Source organism: Apteryx mantelli, chromosome 27, assembly GCF_036417845.1.
Source record: "Apteryx mantelli isolate bAptMan1 chromosome 27, bAptMan1.hap1, whole genome shotgun sequence".
NCBI classification, from domain to species: domain Eukaryota; kingdom Metazoa; phylum Chordata; class Aves; order Apterygiformes; family Apterygidae; genus Apteryx; species Apteryx mantelli.
Window position 1 is genome coordinate 4,125,105 of NC_090004.1, and position 22,493 is coordinate 4,147,597.

General features: G+C 62.0%; 3 protein-coding genes across 3 annotated transcripts; 1 reads left to right on the forward strand and 2 right to left on the reverse strand.

Moving 5' to 3' along the window:
- Nucleotides 1-2,348: 2,348 nt before the first annotated feature.
- Nucleotides 2,349-4,298, forward strand: LOC106486146 (heat shock 70 kDa protein 1A-like). The gene has a single exon (XM_067311749.1). It carries the CDS (start codon nt 2,349-2,351, stop codon nt 4,296-4,298), a length of 1,950 nt encoding a protein of 649 aa, XP_067167850.1.
- A 4,637-nt stretch (nt 4,299-8,935) lies between these two features.
- Nucleotides 8,936-14,208, reverse strand: LOC106486147 (digestive cysteine proteinase 1-like). The gene is made up of 11 exons (XM_067311458.1): nt 14,160-14,208; nt 13,557-13,616; nt 12,816-12,908; nt 12,230-12,402; nt 11,537-11,777; nt 11,002-11,203; nt 10,511-10,704; nt 10,180-10,271; nt 9,938-10,099; nt 9,477-9,666; nt 8,936-9,174 (listed from the first exon to the last, which is right to left on the reverse strand). Exons 1-11 carry the CDS (start codon nt 14,206-14,208, stop codon nt 8,987-8,989), a joined length of 1,644 nt encoding a protein of 547 aa, XP_067167559.1. The 3' UTR covers nt 8,936-8,986.
- A 1,788-nt stretch (nt 14,209-15,996) lies between these two features.
- On the reverse strand, nt 15,997-22,432 carry LOC106486148 (digestive cysteine proteinase 1-like). The gene is made up of 11 exons (XM_013944688.2): nt 22,166-22,432; nt 20,732-20,791; nt 20,269-20,361; nt 19,861-20,033; nt 19,017-19,260; nt 18,454-18,649; nt 18,144-18,337; nt 17,570-17,661; nt 17,328-17,489; nt 16,557-16,746; nt 15,997-16,325 (listed from the first exon to the last, which is right to left on the reverse strand). Exons 1-11 carry the CDS (start codon nt 22,215-22,217, stop codon nt 16,138-16,140), a joined length of 1,644 nt encoding a protein of 547 aa, XP_013800142.2. The 5' UTR covers nt 22,218-22,432; the 3' UTR covers nt 15,997-16,137.
- Between the last annotated feature and the right edge of the window lie 61 nt (nt 22,433-22,493).

Here is a 22,493-nt window from a genome sequence, read left to right on the forward strand (position 1 = left end):
GCCACCGGGAACATTTGCCCAAGTTTCGCTTTGGGGATGACGTTAGCTTCCAGTCGCTGCCGCAAGACAAGGGCAAACCATACAACGCACAAACACTTAATTGCTCATTTTTTTTAATCAAGAAGTTGTCAGTTTTACAATGTGACACAAAACAGGCGCTGTGAACTCACATACGTGCTGCCTACCTGAACAAATGGGGGTGTTAAAGTGTTTTGGAGTTAAAAGCTCACTCTGCAGATCCAGGATACAGCTAATACACAAGACAGTAAAACACACAGTTGTGTTAACAATAAACCCCCAGTAGTGTGATCTGGTTGCTTTTTGTGTTGCCTGACATTCCTGCACTCTTGCACCTAGCCCCCTCTTGGGCCATCAGGGATACCTGAAATCTTTGGGAAACTTATTTCCCTACCTTTTTTTACACTAGATTACAGAGTATTCCCAGTCCTAGTTTGTGCAAGTAGTGAAGCTGAAATACGAGATGCTCACTGCAGTGTTCAGTCTTTCCTGAGGAAGACTGGGGGAGTGTCTTGGGTTTTTTGTAAGGCTGCGTGGGTGTGCATATTAAACTGAAATTCTGCTGTGCTTGGCTACCTTGGGGACTAGTTATAATCACTGGGCAAATATGCTGTGTGTAGGAGAAATACTTAATTTCATGAAATTTGTTGCATTGTGCTGGATACTAGATTTTGATTGGGAAATATCAGTCAGTGAAAGCAGAAGGCAGAGCAGAGCTTGGCAGAGGCAGTGGATAGCTTTAAACAAAACCCTCGTTGTTCAGGGACTGTGATGCTCTGAGGATAGTTTCTTGGGGAAATGGAATGGAGGTGGAAGACTGGGGCTGTCCAGCTATCTCAGATTTGACAGCGCACCTGGAAAACGTAAATGCCACAAGCGATTTGTTACAAGAAATAAAACCTCCTAAAAGCCATGGGGTTTGCAAATCTCTTGAGCTGAGGAAAAGGAACGATTCGTTTCAGAACGTGAACAACAAACCTGCCAGAGCAGTCCTGGTCGCCAAGGGAAAAACATTTGGCTAAGGAAAAGCATTTATAAAGCTGCTACTGAAGGAAGTGTAATAAGAAACGTTTAAAAAGCCACTGCCTCGGTGATTTTCCGGGATAGCCTCACTAACAGTAAAGCAGTTTCTAGTTTACTGTTGTGCAGAGCTTGAGACTGTTCTGGTCTTCCTGGATGCAACCATTTGTACCCAGAAAGCTCCAGATACCACATTAAATAGCAAAAGTGAGAATTCCTGCCCCCTGGATTGCAGTTTTTGTCATCCTAAAAGCTGAGGGCTCTGCAACACGTGTCCGCCGCCTCCGTGAACCACCTGGTTTTGTTCCGACCTGGCTCTGGAGAAGGCAGACCCAGAAGCACCCAGGCCCCAGCTCACAGGACGTTGCTGGAGTTCATGCTCAGACCCTGGGGAACTGAGTTGTCTGGAGCTTTTGGGAGCCAGGAAGTTGCCAAACCACGTTTGATTCAGCTGCTGTTCTCTGACACCGTCTGTGGTTCTTAGTAAATCACTAAGAGATAATATTTTCATATTCTGGCTCTATTCATGTCCTCTGCTTTCTGAATAATTACCTTGTTTTGTGCAAGCCATAAGAGGTTTTCACAGATAATTCATCCAGCGCTGAAAGGCAGCCAGCTTTGGGGCTGGAGCACATTTACTGGCCACCTGGCATTGCTGCACAGAGGTCTGCGCTGGAGCACAGCTGCCTCTGGAGGGAAGTGCAGTATGTAGGACAGCCGAGGGCAGGGAGAAAACCAAACCCAGCTGAAAAGCCTTCCTAAGAGAATAACCTACTCTGGGCTACCTTGGCAAACTCAGCCCACCCTGAATTTCTGGATATGTGGCAAGATTGATTCCCCCAATTCTGGATGCTCCCAAAGAAAGCAAATTTCACTGCAACAAAATACCTCTGAGGAGTTGTGCGTGGTGACGTGCTGCCTCGCTCCTCCAACCCGGCTTGCAAAACCCAGCCAGCGTCTCTTTGCAGCGCAGCGTGGCTGCACGTCGGGTCTAGGGCGCAGCGGAGAACTCTGCCATCCCATCTCGCGCCCGGGGCAGCCCCGCGAGCTGCACGGGGCTGTGATTGTCCCAAGGTTCCCAGCCTTCTTATGACATCCCCGTCACGGGGCTGCTGCGGCGGCGGTCCGGAGTCGATCCGAAGTGGCTGGGGAGGAGGGCTCGCAGCCCAGCTGGGGGCAGGGGACCCGGGCAAGGGGAGGGGAACCGATGCACTGGGAGACCTGCTGGCCCTGCAGAGGGACGCCTGACCGAGAGACACCATTGCCTCTGCTCCGGGGAGACACGGCAGCTCTCTCGAAGGTTGAACACCATGCCGAAGAGAACGGCAATCCCTGCGCTGAGACGGCCTGCAGTTGGCATCGACTTGGGCACCACAAAGTCCTGCGTTGGTCTCTTCCGGGATGGCAAGGTGGAAATCATCAGCAACAAGCAGGGCCTTCGCGCCACCCCTAGCTGCGTGGCCTTCACCGAGATGGGGCGGCTGATGGATGAAGAAGCCAAGAACCAGGCGGCCCTCAACTATCCCAACACAGTGTTCAGCGCCAAGCGCTTGCTTGGCCGGGCGTACGAAGACGCAGCTGTGCTGAAGGACTCACACTTCTGGCCCTTCCAGGTGGTGAAAGCCGAGGGGAATTCACAAGTGCAGGTGTCTTACAAGGGAGCGGAGAAATCTTTCTTCCCCGAGGAGATCTCAGCCATGATTCTGGGTAACCTGAAGGAGATGGCTGAGGACTACCTGGGGCGACCCGTCACCCATGCGATCATCACTGTGCCAGCTTATTTCAATGACTCCCAGCGCCAAGCCACTAGAGATGCTGGGGTAATTGCTGGAATCAATGTGCTGAGGATCCTCAATGAGACAACGGCAGCAGCCCTGGCCTACAGCCTCCATCACCCTGACAACGGAGAGCGCAACGTCCTCATCTTTGATATGGGTGGGGGGGCCGTCAGCGTCTCTGTCTTCTCTATAGGCAGGGGCGTTGTTGAGGTGAAAGCCACAGCTGGGGACAGTCACCTGGGAGGCGATGATTTTGACAACTGTTTGGTGAGCTTCTTTATGGGTGAATTTTTAAAGAAGCATCGCGAGAACATCAGCCACGACAGACGTGCTGTTTGGAGGCTCAGGACAGCCTGCGAGGCAGCCAAACGGACTCTCTCCTCCAGCAAGAAAGCCACCATCAGCATGGACTGCCTCTACAAAGGGATCAACTTGCAGGCAGACATCACTCAGGCCCAGTTTGAACACCTGTGTGCCAACCTCTTCCAAAGGGTGCTGAAGCCGGTGGAGAGGGTCCTCCAGGATGCCAAGCTGAGTCAGACCCAGACAGATGATGTGGTTGTGGTTGGTGCCTCCACTCGCATCCCCAGGATCCGGGAAATACTGCAGGATTTCTTCGGGGGTCAGCCGCTGAACCAGCTCCTGAACGCGGATGAAGCCGTGGCCAGCGGGGCAGCCGTTCAGGCTGCCATCCTGATGGAGAACAGATCAGAGGTGGCCAGAAACCTGCTTGCTCTCGATGTAGCGTCTGTGTCGATAGGAATCGAAACAGCCACCGGGAAGATGCACGGGCTGGTCAAGCGCAACACCGCCATCCCCGTTGTCGTGACACGAACCTTCACCACCCTCCATGACCACCAACCTGATCTCCTCATCCGCACTTACGAGGGGGAGAGAGCCATTGCTAAAGAAAACCATCTGCTGGGCCGTTTCCTCTTGAAGGGCCTTTCCTCAGCACCTCGTGGCATGACCTTGTTGGAAGTGACATTTTACATCGACGCAGACGGCATCCTGAGTGTGTTCGCTCTGGACAAGGTCACGGGCAACACAAACCCAATCATCGTGGATGCCAAAAAGGGGCGGCTGAGCAAGGAGGAGATCCTGAGGTTAGCAGAGGACCATGAAAAATATCGAGCAGAGGACAGGGCACAGAAGTGGAAGCTGGCCACCAAGAACTACCTCCAGTCCTGTGCTTTTGGCATGAAGCGGACCTCAGAAGACATCTTGAACTACTTCACACTGCAGGCCAAGAAGATGATGGTGGAGAAATGCCAGCAGGCCTTTTCCTGGCTGAGTCCAGCTGCGTGGCTGAAGAGGAGGAGGTCAGGAGCTGTAAAAATGGTTTCCGGGAACTCCATGCGAGGATTTAAATCCCTCAGTAACAACACAACAGGGATCAACAAGAAAAGATCAAAGCTGGTCATCACCACCTCTAGCTGGACCTTGCAGCTCACCCAGACCACCACCGTCATCGACCCCTAGGACGTCCTGGCACAGACCTGGCCAGGCTTGCTGGCTGCTGAGCCCCAATTTACCATCTGATGCAGCCCATTTGAAAAGGGGACCCCTGCAAAAATCACCATCCCCCTCAATAAATCTCCTCTCAACTCTTACTTGAGCGGATCTATTTATGAGCAACAGGTAATATATTTGGACTGGGATTTTCAGGGGGGCATAAGAGAGGTAGGTGTCAAATCCTCTCGACTTTCACTTGGAGGGGAGTGCTTGCACCCTCCGAAAGCACCAGCCCTAGTTTACACTTCAGTGTCTAGGTACCAAATTTGGGGAGTTTCCTACATAGCTGGCAGGCTGGAAATGCAGGGTACACAGACAATACACCTCTTCCAAAGGAAAGCTTAAATTTATACCTTTAGGCCCTCTTTGCTTGAAGTAAAAAGCAGGGGTTTAGGAAGCCTGGAGCAGCGCTGAGGTTTGGATGTCGAGGTGGATCTGGGGCGATTGCAACTCGCTGTGGACTGGGAGCCGTAACCAGGGGCTGGCCCTGGAGACAGGACACCTCTTTTCAGATATGTCCTTTATTCACCCTCTTTTCAAACAGAACAAGCCGACCTTTTCTTTAAAGATCCCAGCCATCCTTACCTACTCACACTTGCGCCCGCCACTATCACCGATACCACCAATGCAAAGTTTTAGGCCCCTGAAAAACAGCTCCTGAGGGTGCAAAACCTGCAACTCCTGAAGCTGCCCTGTGTGTTCGATAGCAAATTCACAACACCGCATATCGAAAGGGAGCCTGAAAGTCACGTTTCTCTGAAAGTCAAAGTGTGTTTTATTGACTGCAGTGGAGAGAATCAAAGATCTGGAGACCTGGACTCCCACAGAATAAACCACATTATTCCTGCGCGGTGATCATTTCTCTCCGAGACATGAATTCAAGTCAGCACCCCTGCTGAGAATGATTAAAGACCACTTCAGAAATCAGTGCAGCAAATTGTAAAATAAGCAGGTGAACAAGTGAAAGAAAACAAGAAAATATTATGACCTGCCGCCCTCAATTGGGAGCAATCAGGCCGCCTGGAAGGAAGTGCGGTTCCCTGGGTGCCACGGCCCGTGCTTGCTGAGTCGGAAGCACGGTGGGCAACCCAGACAGTTTGCTATACAAAATAAGGGTGTAGCCGTCGAGGATGTCTGCTCTCAGCCACCAGCACCTCTTGCTCGGGGGAAGATGCAGCCCTCACACACACACATGCAAGGCGGTGCTCTTGCAGTTGGCTGGATGTGCCGGTCTAGGGGCTGGAATCCTTTGGACACGTTGGATTGAGAGTTTTCCTGGCCAAAAAATTTGGCAAGGCAAACCCCATCCATGTACGTGCCATTGACACACGGCAGGCGTTGTTGGCATCTGTCCGTTCCCGGGGTGCCACAGGCAGGCATTTGTGACCGTCTCGGACAAGCGATGGAGGAGCTGGCAGAATCAGCCCCATTTCGGATGCAGGGAGGCATCCGGGAACCACGCGGATGGAAGCAGGGACCCATCTCCCAGCCCATCTTTGCTCCACAGGAAGAACCAGGGGTCAAACAGAAATGGAGAAAGCTCTCCCATGCCCCCCGTTCAAGAGGGGATGGGGTGGGAAACGGAGGGGGGATGCTAATGCAAGGCAGGGAGCAGGAACTCTGCTCCCCAACCTTAGCAAGAGGGCACGAGCTGAACGTGGCCTTCGTTATCCACCACCCTCCAGGGACCAGCCAGCCCCCAGAGCTTCCCAGCTCTTTCCTTAAACACCTCCAGGCTTCCTGGCCACCAGCACAGGGGGGAAAAGGCACTAACATAACCCAGGGGCACACACCAGCCTTGGACACACCCAAAGCCGGAGATCCAGCCCCTCCAGGAGCCATTTGGCAGGGCTGCAGCTCCAGCTCCTTTGTCTGCTCCTTGCCTCTCGCATCTGCTTCCCACGTGTTCCCACAGCCTCCAGGGACAACGGCAAACTCGCCGCTGCTGGCAACAGCCGCAGCAACCTTGGCTGGAGGGGGGGTGCAGTTCTACCCCCCCCCCCCCCCCCCCAGGATGAGGCTCCTGGCTGCAGCAAAGTCTTCGCCACCTGCGGATCCGGCGCTGCCCCAGAGGCACCGGCAGGGCTGGGGTGCCCTGCGGCCGTGCTGCTCCCTGATGCAAGAGCTGGGCAAGATGTCTGAGCTGGATGAGACATTCGGAGCTGGGCGAGACGAGTGCCCAGCCCCTCACACAGCACCTGCTCTCTGCCAGCTCCACCACGCCACCCGGCAGCGTTCGTGCAGCACCCAGCACACGCTGTCAGCCTGGGTGAAGACTGAGTTTTGCAATCTGGATCTTGCCACAACAGAGAGACTGAATACTCCATCTCCAGGCTCCCTTCAGACACCCCCAGGAGGATCAAGCTACCTCAAAAAACATCAAGTCCATGCTCAGCTCCAAAGAGCATCAGAGAGGACCCAGCTCCCGGGCAGCCCCAAGCCTCCTTCCTCACTACCAGCTAACACCAGGGGCCTGGCCCCGGCTCGTCCCCTTTTGTAGATCCCCTCTGGGGCTGCCCCACAGCTAACGGGGTGGGCAGCACCTGGTGAGGCTGACAGCTTCCACCTGGGAGCTGCCAGGCCCGGCTCCATCCCCACGCTGTCCCAGCCAGGCAGTTGTGCCCATGGAGCACTGCAAAACAGCATGCTGTGCCCATGCCGTGACAGCCCCACGGTTGTGGGGGCTGGTCCCCTCCACCGATGCTCCAGGCTGGCGTGGCCACCCCAAGGGCCCCACGGGCTGGGGGTCTCTGGGGCCAAGCCGGCGTGGGAGGAGAGGAGGGATGATCTCCTGGTGCAGGCTGACGTGGGGGACGCTGTGGGGATGCAATTCCTCTTTGCCGTCTCCAGTCCCTCTCTTGGCTCGGGTGGCTTTGGCGAGGGGAGAGGTGGGTTTGAACCCCTCCAGCTACCTGCACGTGGTCCCATGTCCCTCTAGCTTTGCCGGCTGGCTGGAGAAGGGACATACCTGGGTACTGACTGGTCTCAGGGCCAGCCTAAGCACATGCACCCTCTGCAAGGACAAGATGTGTGAACAGAGACCCCAGTGCGTCCCCATGAAGCCCATGGGCCAGCTGGCTCCAGAGCAGGGTGGCCGTGCTGGAGCAAGGGGGAACAAGAGGAGCGCGATGGCCCCTGGATGGCAGCTCCAAGCCCAGCTGCTCCCTGCAAAGTTGCACAAAGCCCCCCAGAAGTGTCCTGGCCAAAATCTCCCTTGGGCCCTGCCTGCCCCAGATCCCCTGGGGAGCCCTTCTTGCCTGTAGGGCCAGCTCAGCCCCTTGTGCCTTCATCTCGCTGCAGAGCCCGTATGGGATGTGGGAACCCCTTGGGTTTTGCATGCCGGGAGTTTAAACCTCTGGATGCCTGGAAGTCCCTGGTGGCAGCAGGCCCAGGGAATACTGTGCTCTGGAGCGGAGCAGTAGAGCTGCAGGCTTCCTTGGAGCAGTGCCCTCCAAAGACCCGAGTCTCGATGCTGGTGGGCTCTGTCTGTATCTAGCTGTGAGGCTGGGGTCGGACCCCTCCAACAGCCCGTCCTGTCCTGTCTCCCCAGCCTGAAGGACTCGGGTTCCTCAAATCCAGAGCAATACTCAAAACTTGCACACTTCCAGGATGCAGCGCATCCCCCCAGGACTGGTTTGATCACCCAGCACCCGCATCTGTCCCTATGGCACCGGCAATCCCATCTGGTGTCAATCCCACAAGCACCTCAGCCTCATCTCTGCAGGCAGCAGCTGGCTCATCACCACCAAGCAGGGACAGGAGAGCAGGGACAGGCAGGAGGGTTATGCTGGTTTTCCTTTCAGTGAAACAGCGCTTTCTCCCATGCAGGAGCTGCAAAGCACTGGGGAAACTGAGGCACAAGCTGGCCAGTGCCTTGTGCAAGGCCAGAGATGCTGCCTCAGTATAAACCCATCTGCTGCCGGAGGGCAGCACAGCTGCAGGCTCTGCCACACGGCCCTGGGCAGCCCTTTGGGGGTTTGCCAGCTTTAGAAGCACCACATTTAAAGGCATCTTTACTAAGTGGGGCCACGAGGAGGCCAGGGAGGGCACCCATACCCGTACAGCCCCAGGTTGGTGCCCGGGGTGCACAGAGACACTTTGGGGCACTGCTTGGGGTGGCAAGGAGCCAACCTGGCCCCCAGCAAAGGGAGAAGAGGGACTTTTCCAGTCCCAGGCAGCCAAGGTCTCGCTTTGCACGGTGCCCGGGAGGGAGGTCAAGGTTCGTCCCCACGTGAGCGATGCAAGAGCAGAGCGCAGAGGCTCCCCGTGCTCGGCAGCCTCCAAGACCCACTCGGGCTTTATCTCACGCTGGAAAAACACCCCTGTGGGGCCAGGTTGTGCAAGAGCACCAGTGCGCCCCAGCCCACGTGGCCCCCACGCGTTTCCTGCTAACAAAGTCTGCAGGAGGCTGGTGCGGGGGGGATGCTCTAGTGACAAATCTGCTTGCACCCGGGCAGGGCGAGCTGGGGCAGGCAGAAGACACCCCCAGCACAAGAGACTTCTCTAAGCGTTTATTGCCAAAATGGTAAAATTCTGCTCCAGGGGGCTGGGAGCGCCCTCTGCCCCACAGCCACCTCCCAGGGTCCCACATCCCTCTGCCAAAGGCCCATCTGGCTGGAGCCAGGGGGGATGTGGCACACAGGGGGCTGTGCCCCTCAGGCCAGGATGGGGAAGGAGGCTTCGGTGGCCACGCCACAGTTGTTGTCCTTCATGGCCATGAGGATGTAGCCATCGTTGCCCCAGTAGGTGGACCAGGAGTTCTTGACGAGCCAGTAGCTCTTGCCATGCAGCACGCCGTAGCCCACAGCCAGCACTGCGTGGTCCAGCTGGGCTGTCTCGTTGCCTAGGAAGGGAAAATAGAGGAGAGCAGAGGGGTTTCGATCCCCTTCCTTGGAGCTGGAGCCAGTTCCTGACTGCATTAGGGGAGGCAGTGATGGAATACCCCGTAGCCATCCCTGTGCATGGCCACCTCGGCAAGGATCCCCCCCGGGCATCCTGCAGGCTAGGAAGCAAATACCACCAGGGATTTTCACCTCTCTCAGACCCAATCAGCAGGACACAGACCCTCCAGCTGGTCCAGGAAAGTTGGGGTCCCCGCATGTTGCTGGCACTCGCGCAGCCTTCCCAGCCACCAGCTCAACTCACCGCACCGGGGCTCCTCGTAGACACCATTGGCATAGAAGGCAAAGGACTTGTGCGAGGCATCGATGTTGACGGCGACGGGGCCGTGCTTGACCAGCGCGGCTTTGAGGGCTGCGGCACTGCCGGGCTCCACGTTGACGTAGGAGGCCAGCTGGGCTGCTGGTTCTGACTGGTTGTAGTGACAGTAGCCGTTCTGGAGGGGGAAAGAGGCTGGGATGGATTGGGAGACCAGGCACAGACAAGCAGGATCTGAGCCATCCCAGCCAAGGAGGATGGGGAGAGGCATGCAGCTTGGCCGGAGCATCCATAAGCTGGAGAGGAGCCTCCCTCCACCACCAACTTGGTGACAGCAGCTTTGCCCAGCACTGTCCCCTCTGCTGATGGGACCGCTGGGAGGGTCATGTGCTCCCTGCAGTGGTGGGACTGCATCTGACCCACAGCGCGAGTGGAGCCTTTGGCCTCACCTGCCCCAGGTACGGCCCGTAGGACTCGGTGCTCGCGATGCCGCCGTGTTTCTTGATCCACTCGTAGGCGCGCCACTCCTCGCCCCCGTCACACGCCTGGTTCCCGAAGCCCCAGGAGCAGTCGATGAGGACTTGTTGGGACAGGGGGGTCAGCACGCCGGTCTGCGGGGACGGGGACACGCTGCGGGGACTGAACCTGGCACCTCCCGCCCTGAGGCCACCAGCACCAGCCCCGCTCGCACCTTGAGGAAGAGGGCACCCTCCATGGCACCCGTCGTAGCGAAGCTCCAGCAGGACCCGCAGACGGCCTGGTCCTTCACGGGTGTCACCGCACCTGGGGAGCGGAGGGAACATGACATGGTGCCCCTCAGCTTGCATCGATGCTGCAGCCCCCAGTCCAAATCATGACGGTTTTTGCAACATGCCCTCGGCTGTGCTCAAACCCGCAACCTCAGCGGCTTTAGAAAAAGCATCTGGTTGGCGCTGGCAGCCTCCGGTGCAAAGCCCGGCGGTGCAAAGCGGAGGCAGAGCTTTGTGCAGGGACATGGGCTAAAGCTGCGGCCGGGGTCTCACCATACAGCCGCCAGTCGAGGCTCTCGGGCAGGTCGAGGCCGGCGTAGTGCTCGCTGGGGAATGGCTGCCCGTTGTTGGGAGCGCGGCTCCGGCGGCGGCCCCGCAGCACGGCCAGCTCCTGGGGCGTGCGGTCGGCCAGGTGGTTCAGCGCCAGTGTGTAGGAGAGCGCGGCCCGGTTTTTGGAGTGCACGAACCTGCGGTGAGACCAGGGCAGAGAGATGCTTCAAATGCATCTTTCAGGAGAGACCAGCAACCTCTGGCGTGTGGGACCAGGACAAGGCTGGAGCTCTTAGATCCTCCCCGAGCCCAGGGTGAGGTTCCCCAGGTCTCACGGGTTCGTGCTGGGTGTTTTGGGCATCCAGTCCCCCGGGATGTCCAGGAACCCAGGGTGAGCTCAGCCATTGCCTGGTGCAACCTGGGGTCTCGCACAGCTGGGGCCAAGCAGACACAGTCCCGTCCCCCAAACCGCCAGCGCCTTTGCCCCGTAGTACCGCATGTTGTGGACGAAGGCACGCTTGCGGTGCTCCTGCTCCTCCTCGCTGCCGTAGCTCTTCCCAAACCTCTCCTTGTAGTGGTGGAAGAGGCGGTGATGGACGTGGTCCGTGTCCTGAGCCCTCCCCACAAACTCCCGCATGGGGTTGGCCAGGATGCGATGCTCAGGGCCGGCCGCGGGCCACTGCTCGCACTGCACACCTGGGGCAGGGCACAGAGCGCAGCTGAACCCCCCCGAGCGGGGACGGACCCTCCCGTCCCCCCGGCCAGGGCAAACGGCAGCGTTGGCCCCGAACCGCCGGGGCTGCTCCATCCCCTATGGATGCCAAGGAGAAATCTGCAGGCAGGGGAGTATTGGGGGGAAGGGGGGGGGCAGTTTGCTGCTCTTGGAGCACAAGTCTGGATCCAACCCTCCGCTTGGGGGTTCATATCGGGGGGGGGGGGGTGTCCAGGGTGCTCTGCGCCTGCTTTCAGACCCCGCATGGCTGCAGGGGCTGGTTCGCGGCACTAGCCCCGGAGCCAGCGGCCACTCACCGTCCGGGAGGCGGAAGACGCTGGCGGGGAAGCGGTGGCTGAGAGTGGAGTACTCGATCTCGTACTTGTCGTAGTGGGAGCCCAGCAGGCTGTTGAAGCCCCGCATCTCGTAGTGGACGGGCACGGGGCCCTGGGGCGAGCTGGCCACCCGCAGCGTGTAGACGTTCTTCTTGCGGCCCCAGTAGGACACGTTCTGCCACACGGCGCAGCGCTGCCCGTGGAAATGCTCCTCCCGGACCCGCTGGGCATGGCACAGGGGTTGGGGGGACGTGGCACCGTGCCGAGACCTGCCCGGAGCCAGGCACTGGGCCCCCCCAGAGCTGGGCACCATGCCCCCCCCCCCCCAAGCAGGAAGGGCTTTTCCAGTGCAAAGTTGTGACTTCCAAGAGTTTCAGATGATTTTTGCTGAGCAGGGCTAGTTTGCACTGCCCAGCCACTTCCCATGCATCCATCCCACCTCTGGGCGCTCAGCACCTCCTGCCAAGCTGGATCCAACCCTGGCTTGTGCCATCAGCCTTCCCCAGCACCACTGTCACCCAGGGCCAGATCTGGCCTTGCATTTGCCCACTCCCGGCCAAGGAGGGCTGCAAGCCTTCGCAGGGTGGTCTGGCAGCAGCCAAACACCCTGTACCCAAGGGGGTCCCTTGTCCCTTCTCCATGCCTCATCCTTCACGACCATACCCCAGGGCTCACCTTGAAGTTTTCCAGGCTGGGGAAGACGCTCTGTGGGGCAACGAGGTCTCCATCAGTGCCGTTGATGCGGAAGCACTTGCGGACATTGACCTCCGTCTCCGTGGTCTCAGGCGTCACCTTGAAGCTGGCGCCAAATGGCTCGATGGAGCCGAACTGGTACGTGATCACTTGGCCTGGGGAGCAGGACAGGCCCCGGGAAGGCAGCAAGCTGTCACCACCACCCCGTGCCACCGAGGATCTCCCATGGTGCCGGCCACCCGCTCCCACCAGAACAGCCGTGGGGAGCTGTGGGGTGCCCTGAGCACCCAGCCCTCTCCCTGCATGGCTCCATGCATGGTACCATGTTGGGGCACCAGCCAGGACTCCTGGGTCCCCCCCCCGCCCTGCCCAGGCACTATCCCTGGTGGGACGGCCGGGTGGCAGAGGGCAGCCCTGCTGCTGGTGACGAGCCCAGGGGCCAGCACCTGTGACGGATCAGTGCCAAATTTGAGCCAGGCCCCCTGGTCCTGGTGCAGAGGTGGCTCCCAGGGCTTTGCTGGGGCACCTACAGCTCCTAGGGGGTGGTCGGCTCCCTCTCTGCACCTACCGCCGTAGTACTCGATGCGGCTCTTCCCCCCGGTGAGGTTGTACCAGGCCTCGAAGGGCTCCTTGATCTCCGCGTAGGGCAGGCTGATGACTCCTGCAAGCACAAGGGCAGGTCTGTGCAGGAGGCCGGGATGTGGGGCTGAGCCCCATGGAGGGGGGTCCCCGGGAGAGCCCGCACCCAGGAGGGCACAGGGACCCAGGTGAGGGACAAGGAGCAGCGGGCAGGGCTGGGGCAGGCAGGACAGAGCACTTCCCAAGGGATGCAAGCCACCTTGCTGCTCCTACCCCAGCTTGGGACATGCTGGAGGACCCCAGCTGTCCCCTCTTATGCAGGAGGGACACACACCAGCTTTCCAACGCCCCAGCACAGCAACGTGGCATGAACTCAGAGCTGGCAAGGGGTGACATAGGAGAGGTGAAGGAGCTTGGATCCCCCCTGGGCACTGGGTTTGCTACCCCAGGGCTGCAACCCCTGGCTCAAAGCACTGTGCACCCAGGGGTGCTACAGCATCGCCAGCCTGCTCCCTACTGCTGGGCACTGCCAGCAACACCCCAAAGCAGGGATGCGCTTAGACCCCAGGTTTCACCGGAGATCAGCACCTCCTTGGCTCCAGCGCTTGGGGTGGGAGCCGGCAGCCGGAGGAGCCCGAGTGCCTCGAGCAGCGCTGCCTGCTCAGTCCTGCAGTGGCACCTTCCAGGTGGGACACCCAGAGGCCATCCCAGCCCTGTCCCCCAGTGATACCTGTGACATGATAGACGTCCCCGAACGTGGGTCTCTCCAGAGGAGCTTTGCACTCTGCTCCTGGAAGAAAAGGCCCCTTTACGCCATGGGTTCCCTGCAGCGCTGAGGCTGGCGGAGGTGCCGGTCCCGGCTCGCTGCCCGCAGTGAGCCAGCTCCCAGAGACGCAGCCGGAGCCGGGGGTGCACGATGACGAGGGGCCGCCGGGCTCAGCCCCAGCTGGGGCAGAGCACAGGGCACCCTGGGCCACGCATCCCCTCTCCTCTGCCAACCCTTTGGGCTGAGCGGGACCCCCCACACACACATTCCCACCGGGGACCCCCGCTGCCCTTGGCTAGACCTGGGGGGCAGCCTCACCTCCCCAGCTCAGCGCCGCCCCAAGCCCCCCACGCTGAAAGCCAGCCCCAAAGCACGAGGGGCAACCACATGCACCCCAGGGTGCCGGGCCAGCCCGAGCGCCGCCAGAGCCCTGCTTCGCCATCCTCACCCACCAGCCCTCTCCGGGGGACGAGGACCCTGCCAGCACCACCCCAGCGCCATGGCTAAGGGGCAGGATGCCATGGGGGGGCATAGCACCCACCCACCGAGCTCGACCACGGTGCTCACCCAGCAGCACAGCGGCTCCCAGCACCAGCAGCCACCCCAGCCCCTCCATCCTGCAGCCCATGCTGCTGCTCTGCACCCAAGGGTGGCTTAAATAGGGGCAGCGGGTGGGCAGGAGACCTCCCGCAGCCGATGGGGAAAGCCCAGCCCTTCCCGTTGGCTGGGGTTGTAGCAAGGGAGAGGCGTGGCTTCGTGTTGCCCCACCCCCTCTGCCCCCCTACCCCCCCCCCACGGGCACCCACGGGTGTCTCCCCCCCCCCCCACAGCAGGGTGGGTGCCCATGCCACGTGTTTGCAGGGCAGGGGGCAGCAGGACAGGAGCCGGACCCCCGTGGGCACCTTCGGGGCCGGCAGCGGGTGCTGGGGTGTCCCTGCCCTGCTGGCAGCGGTACGCCGTGTGCAGGGGGAGCATTTGCAGCAGCGCGGGGAGAGGAGGGGACAGCAAGACCCCACCAGCCACCCAAGAAGGTGCCTGCACCCAGGGTGCAGGTCGAAGCCCCTCCGGGTGCTCCCTCCCGTGGCAGAGGCAAGACGTCCCGTGCAGCCATGGCAAGACATGGGGCAGTTCGCATCCCTGCATCCTTCGGGGTGCTAGCAGGGCAAGCCCAGGGCTGCACTTAAGGTCTTTTAATTGGGAAAAGAGGAAGGACATGGCTCAGACGCAAGGAGCTACAGGGACGAGAAAGACACGGCGAGGGGAAGAGCGCCGTGACGACCGCGGAGTGGCCTTCACCCACCCCACTTGCTCCGCGTCCAGCTGGTCCCTGGCCCAAGGTAACAGCGAGCGGCTCGGGGGGCCGCCCAAGGCAGGCCGTTCCCGGGAGCCCCAAACAAGCCGATAAGGGCTGCACGCGGGCTGGCTGCGTGCGCTGCCGGGACGAGCCGGGCTGGGACGGATGCACCGGCGTGGAGGCTGCAGCACCTCCCCAGGGACCGCTGCCGTTGCAGCACACCGGTGGCAGGGGCTCGGGTTGCACGAGATGCCACGCGCGCTGCCCAAAAGCCTCCTGCCCCGAGGACGCACCACCAAAGAGAAAACCACCGGGGCTAGAGCAGAGACCCAGGCTGCTCGGCCCCTGCCTCGTTGCCGGCGTAAAGCAGGCTTTCCCCACCCGAGGGTGGCGGAGGTGAGGGGCCCCGTGGGGCAACGGGGCCAAAGGCGAGCCCAGCTCGCAGCGTTCCCAGCCCCGCAGGTGACGTCCCCTCCCGTAGCCACAACACGGGACCGGGCGGCGGGGCAGAGGTTGGATGCCGTCCCCACCGCGCGCCAGGAATTTCCCTCCTCAGCAGAAATCCCTGGGGTTGTTTTTGCTCCACCTCGGAGGTCAGAGCTGGGAAAGCCTCGGCCCTCCGTGTGCGAGCCGGTTCAGCCAAGGCCTGATGGCTCGGCGAAGCAGGCATCTGTCCCCTCGCTGTAAGGCCCCTGCGGTCCCACCAGACTGAGAGAAGAGGGGCTGGGGGACATGGATTAGGGCAGGGGCTGGAGAGCAGAGCCATGGGGAGCCAGCTCTGGGGTTTGGGGTAACTAGCCTTCACTATCAGCCCCCAGCAAGGAGCCGTTCACAGAGACCAAGGGTCTCCCAGTCCCCGAGCATCCTGCCCCACCACCCCACGAGTGGCATCAGCACGAGAGCCTGAAGCCCAGGGAAGCCCTGGAGGAAAGTTCTCCCCTTGCAGAGAGAGCAGAGGTGAGTGAGAAACCATTTACTCCCTTTCCCCCCACTTTAGAAGCAAGACAGTGTTTTTCCAGGTTTTTTTTTTTTTTTTTTTATTGGCAAGCCCATTGCTAGGTCCCCATCCAGCCCCGCAGCTGTGGCACCAGGGCCCGCAACCCCCAAGGAACACAGATTGCCTTGTCCAGCACCCCCTCCACCCTCCCCCTTCCAGCCCTGGCTTCCTTCACCTTGCTGGGGCCCCCAAAAGGTTTGATCCTCCCCCACAAGGGGAGCCACTCCGCCCCAGGAGGGCTGCGAGGTGGCCCTTCAGGCCAGGATGGGGTAGGTGGCTTCGGTGGCCACGCCGCAGTTGTTGTCCTTCATGGCCATGAGGATGTAGCCGTCGTTGCCCCAGTAGGTGGACCAGGAGTTCTTGATGAGCCAGTAGGTCTCTCCCTGGAGCACGCCGTAGCCCACGGCCAGCACCGCGTGGTCCAGCTCACCCGACCTGTTCTCTGGAGAGGAGGACAGGGTAACCGAGTTGTCACAGTAGGCAGCCCCATGCCCAGGTCTGCTGGTTGGGTCCTCCACCCCTTCCCAAGCCGCTCAAGGGCAGCGCTAAGGAGGGAACCCGGGTGTCCTGGTGGCCCAGCTCCCCCCAAGCAGGGTAAAGAGGATGGTCACACCAGCCTGGCATGGCCCCAGGCACGGCAGGCCACCCATGCCCCTCATCCCACCCCACTCACCACACTTGGGCTCATAGTAGACACCATTGGAATAGAAGGAGAAGGTCTTGTGCGAGGCATCGATGCTGACGGCCACAGGGCCGTGCTTGTAGATGGCAGCTTTGACGGCCGTGATGTTGCCCGAGGTGACGTTGACATAGCCCGTGATCTTGCCCAGTATCTCAGACTGGTTGTAGTGGCACAAGCCGTTCTGCAGCACCCAGGGGAGGTTGTGTCACCAGGAGCCCCCAGGCCCCCCTCGCTACCCCCACGCTTGGGGAGGGTGCATGGGGACCGATTTGGGATGGGGCTGCTTCAGTGTCCTGCTCCAGCCTGCCCGGCCCATCGTGGCAGGGAAATTTGCCCGGTCACTGCAGGGATCTGGACATGGCGTTGCCCACTCACAACCCAGGGAGGTTGCTCTGCACCCAAAGCCCTGGCCTGGGGGGCGTAGCTGTGTCCAGCAGCCATGTCCCTCACCCCAGACAGCCCTGCTCCCTCCATCTGCCCCAGGCACGGAGGGACTCAAGGCTGCAGCAGCACCCATGGGTGGAGGAGCCTCACCCAGCCTCAGGGAAACTGAGGCAGGTAGTGACAAAACAACCTGGCTGAGCCTCGGGGCCGGGCTTTGCACCGTGCTTTGAAGTGCGGGAAGCTCCCTGCCTTGGAGAGAGGGAAGTTTCCCCATCTCCAGAGCCTGTTAGCAGCTCCAATTCAGAGCTGTGCCAGGGCACTCATCCGCACCAGCCGCACCGGCCTGGGGACCCTGGCAGGGACCGGGGCTGCCCTCACCTGCCCCTTGTAGGTGCCGTAGGACTCGGTGCTCGCGATGCCGCCGTGTTTCTTGATCCACTCGTAGGCGCGCCACTCCTCGCCCCCGTCGCACGCGTAGTTCCCAAAGCCCCAGGAGCAGTCGATGAGGACTTGTTGGGACAGGGGGGTCAGCACGCCGGTCTGCGGGGACGGGGACACGCTGCAGGGACTGAACCTGGCACCTCCCGCCCTGAGGCCACCAGCACCGGCCCCGCTCGCACCTTGAGGAAGAGGGCACCCTCCATGGCACCCGTCGTAGCGAAGCTCCAGCAGGACCCGCAGACGGCCTGGTCCTTCACGGGCGTCACCGCGCCTGGGGTTAACAGCACGCAAATGGGAAACCGAGGCAGGCATCGGGCACTCGCCGTGCTCCCTATTGCATCGCGGACAGGGCTGGTGACCAACTCAGGGCTGGTGAACGCATTAACTAGCTGCGGAGACACCTGCCCCGGGGGCTCCACCATGCTCTGGGGGAGGAACCCAGATGTGGCACGGGCTGAGCAAGGGCCAAGCGTCTCTTGCTCGACGAGTGCTGCCTCCGTCTTGCAGGCGCTGAGCGGAACAGGGCTGCGGGGACATCGGGGCCCAAGTGACGATGCAGCCCCCCACCACGGGGACAGCAAGCAAGTTGGCTGGTCTGACTTTGTGCCGAGCTGGATGAGGAGCATCCGCATCCTCCACATCAGCGGGGCCATATCCACGGCACGGGAGAGCCTTGCATCGCCCCGCAGCACCCCCCGGCAGAGCGAGCCCGTCCGTGGGGTGACGGGAGGTGGCATCCGTCCCAGCACGCACCGTACATGCGCCAGTCGAGGCTCTCGGGCAGGATGAGGCCGGCGTAGCGCTCGGCGGGGAAGGGCTGCCCGTTGTTGGGAGCGCGGCTCCGGCGGCGGCCCCGCAGCACGGCCAGCTCCTGGGGCGTGCGGTCGGCCAGGTGGTTCAGCGCCAGCGTGTAGGAGAGCGCGGCCCGGTTTTTGGAGTGCACGAACCTGCGGCGGGGCCAGGGCGCGAGGGTGGGCACCCGCTCTGCCCCCTGCCCCGGCCCCACGCGGGAAGCGATGCTGCAAAGCCCCCGGGGGACGGGGAGGGTCCACGTGCCCCCTACCTCATGTTGTGGACGAAGACGCTCTGCCTGTGCTCCAGCTCCCGCGCCGAGCCGTACCGCCGGCCGAAACGCTTCCTGTAGTGGTGAAACACCTCGTGGGCCCAGGGCTGGTGCCGTCCCACCAAGTCCTCCATGGGGTTCGCCAGGACCCGGTGCTCCGCCGCGCTCCCCGGCAGGTCCCCGCATCGCTTCGTCTCTGGGACGCAAGGAGGGGAAGCCGTCAGCTCCGCGGGACCCGCAGCTGCCCTGGGTGCCGTCATCCCCTCGGGGGCAGGATTGGGCCCCAAACGGCCCGGTTTGCTGTCCCCCTTCCCTCAGCACCATCCTGCCCGTATCAAGCCTCAGAGATGCTCGGTACCCCCAGGAGGGGAGCAGAGCTCCTCGGTCTGCATGGATCCAGTATTGCCCTGCTGCAAAGCCCTCCGCAGCCGGTGGGGATCTGGGGATCTCCCCCACACCCCCGGTCACCCCTTCCCCATGCTGGGGAGTCCCGGGTTGCTTGGGAAGAGCAGGGCCGGCTGCCGGGACGTGCACGGCGAGGGGGTCCCTCCCCGCCCCCTTACCGTTAAAGGGGAGGTCGAAGACGGAGGGGGGGAAGCTGTTGTCGAAGTCGCCGTAGGTGATCTCGTACTTGTCGTAGTGGGAGCCCAGCAGGCTGTTGTAGCCCCGCATCTCGTAGTGGACGGGCGCCACGCCGCAGCTCGTGTTGGTCACCCACATGGTGTACACGTTCTTCTTCTGCGCCCAGCGGCTGACGTTCTGCCACACGGCGCAGTACCGGCCCCCGTAGTACTCCTCCCGCACAAACTGGGGGCACCGGGGCGTCAGGGCCGCGGTCCCGGAGCACCGGCCGTGCACCCGTGTCCTCGACCCGCTCGGCAACACGCGGGATGGACCTGCCTGCCCCTGCCCAGCGATTGCAGCGCCCAGGGGACGTCCCCGCTGCGCACGGCGCTCTGCGACGGGGAAGGGCAGGCTGCGCTCCCTCTCCAAAGGGCTTGTCCTGCTCAGGGACATCTTGCTGCGGAGCCCCGGGGTGGCAGGGAGCCGAGGTGCCGCACAGCGACTTGCCCGGGCCGTCCAAAGCACCGTGTTTGCGTGGGCCGTGACACATTGCAACACGGCTGCCGGGATTGGGAAAGAAGCTGCGAATCTGGCCCAGGAGAGAGCCGGCTCCTCCCTGGCTCCGCCATCTCCTGCTGATCCGGGTGGAGAGTGACCCTCCCTGTGCCCGTCCCCGGTGGTGGTGTGGGTGCCCGTCCAGGCGTGCGGGAACCCATTGGGCCTGTCCCAGCACCCAGGAGAGGCGAGCGGGGATGGAGAGGAGCATCTCCAGCCAGCCCAGCCCAGGGATGCTCTCGGCAGGGGGTCGGAGCCAAGCTCCGGCATTTCTCCCCCCCGGCTCACCTTGAAGCCGCCCATGCTGGGGAAGACGCTCTGAGCCTTGACCACATCCTCCTTGGAGCCCGGCAGCTGGAAGCATTTCCTGGTGTTCACTTCTTTCTCGGTCGTTTCCGGCGTGATCTTGTACTGCATCCCATAGGGCTTCACCGAGCCGAACTGGTAGGTTATCACCTGCCCTGCGCCGGCCGGAGGGGGAAACTGAGGCCCCGCGTTCCCCCGTGGTGCAGCTCCACCCTCAGCCACCCCTCGCCCACAGCTCTCGGGGGATCTTTCTTCAGACCCCGCTGACTGTCCTGAACACAGTGTGGCTGCACCCGAGGGAGCCTCGGCGTTCGCCAGGGCTCCCGCCCCGCTGCATCCTCGCTCCAGAGGGATGGGACCAGCACCGATGGCCCCCACCACCCTGCTCACCCCCGTAGTACTGGATCCGGCTCTTGTTTCCCGTCAGGTTGTACCAGGCTTCGAAGGGCTCCTCGATCTCAGCGTAGGGCAGGTTAATGACCCCTGCAGGGCACAAGACAGGTCACCAAGCTGAGCCACCGTCCCCGTGGCCTCGGGGAGGCAGTGGCAGCCGGGCACCCGGCCAGGCCACTTGCCGTGGCACCTCCGCGCTCCTCCTCGGCTCTCCCCGAGGCAAACCCGTCCCAGAGCACCCCACGGGCAGGAGAGGTGACACCAGCACGTGCGTCCTCCTGCACGTGCAACACACACATGCCAACACCCCCGCGGACCCAGCAGCAAGATGCTCCCCCAGTTTGGGGCAGGGACCGTCTGGCCCTGCCCGGCGCCAGGCATCCTCGACTCCTGCCCTGTCAACAGGGGCCACGGGGTCCCGGCCGCACTCAGCACCCGGTCCCGGCCCGGGGACCGCTACCTTTGACATGGTAGATGGAGCCAAAGTGAGGGGACGTGTGGGAGAGCTTGCAGTCTTCTCCTGAAAGGCAGAGAAAGGCAGGGATCAGCCGAGCTGGAAGACGGGGAGATGTGGAGGTCCAGGGAACGAGGGCTGTTTGAGTGAAAGCGCCCGTTCTCTGCAGCCCCTCATGCATGGCACGGGGGAGCTTGGATGAAAGGAGCTCTTCATGCAAACGCGGGCTGAGTGGGCACAGACCCTCCCAGGGTCACCACCTGCCACCAAGCCCTGCTGTTCTGCACCCCTGGGCAATCATGCTGCGGCTAGGGTGACCACCAGGGCCATGTCCCCATGGGCAGCAGTGCCGTCCCCATGGCTGGGGATGGCGGTTTGAGTCGAGGTTTCCAAGCAGGGATGCCCAAGGCACACAGCAAATCCCTTCCCCACATCTCCGATGAGCAGGACATGGTTCGGGGGTGCTGGGGAACCGGCAGGACCTGCCCCGGCACGGGAGCTTGTCTGTCCCATGTGGCACCTCGCCAGCAGCATCCCTGCCTCCCGTCCCAGGTTGTGCAACCCCACGCCAACACACCCTGCCGCTGGGAACGCGACTTGTCCTTCATCGGTGTCTTCGTCCTCCTGGGGACCGCAGGGAGGGAGCGACCCAGCAGCGCCTGCCCTCCACCCTCCCTGAGGAGTCAGTGCATGGCAGGAAGGACTGACCCCCTGCCATGGGACCGGGACCCAACCGGGTGCTGCTTCTCCCCAAGACCCAGGGTCACCAGCAGCCTCCAACCACCCCCTGGAGCTGCCCCTTGCACCCTCTGCAGCCAAGCGCTCGGTGCCAAGGGACGCCCACGGCACCTGGATTTGGGGCACCCGCTGACAGCGCCCAGGGTGCAAGGACCAGCAAGGGAGCCAGCAACCTGCAACCCCGCTGCTGGCTCGGCTTTGTAGCTGCCCGGAAAGTGGGGTCCCGCTGGGGCACGGTCCCCTCCTGCCCCTCTGCAGCCGCCCCCTTCCCCGGCCGCTGCTTCCGCCGCAGCGCCGGCCCCGCGACCGCCTGCGGATGGCGAAAGTAGGGAAGTGGCTTGGTTACGTGTGTACGATCAAGCCGAGCTTGCCGGATTTAGCCCTGTTTTCGTTCCCCCCTCAGCCCTCAAGGTGTTTCACCCCATCTCCTCACCCCTCCCAACCGCTCTTATCTCTCGGGGTGGAGAACTGGGGCTCCCACCAAGCCCCGCAAGGAGCACGCAGGGATCCGGATCAGCATGGGGGCAAGAAACAATTCCCCAGCCCGTTTGCTCTGCATTCCCAGTCCTGCACGCACAGGGAAGGGGGGAAGCAAAGCCTTCATGGGTGCCCCAGGCTCCCCCGTCCCCGGTGCATCCCAAACCAGCCAAAGCCACGCTGGGCAGAGGCACCGTCCCGCAGCCGCAGGCGGGACACACTCACCCCGGACGGCGGCGCACAGCGCGCAGGCCGCGACCCAGCGGAGAACGCCCATCCTCGCCGCCCGCGTCGCCCCGGCCTGCCCGGGCAGAGCGCTCGCCTTTAAGCGGGAGCCGGCGGTGGAGAAACCCGGCGGAGCCAATGCAGAGGCCCGGGCCCTCCCCGGAGGAGGGGAAGGAACCGGCGTCAGGTGGTGCCTCGCGGCGGCGGAGGGTGCGCGGGAAGCCGGGGCACCCCGGGGTGCTCGGCGAGGGGAGCGTGGCTCGGCAAGGTCCCTGCAGAGGGATGGAGCAACGCTGGGTGCTGCAGGGGGCTGGGCACATGCCCAAAA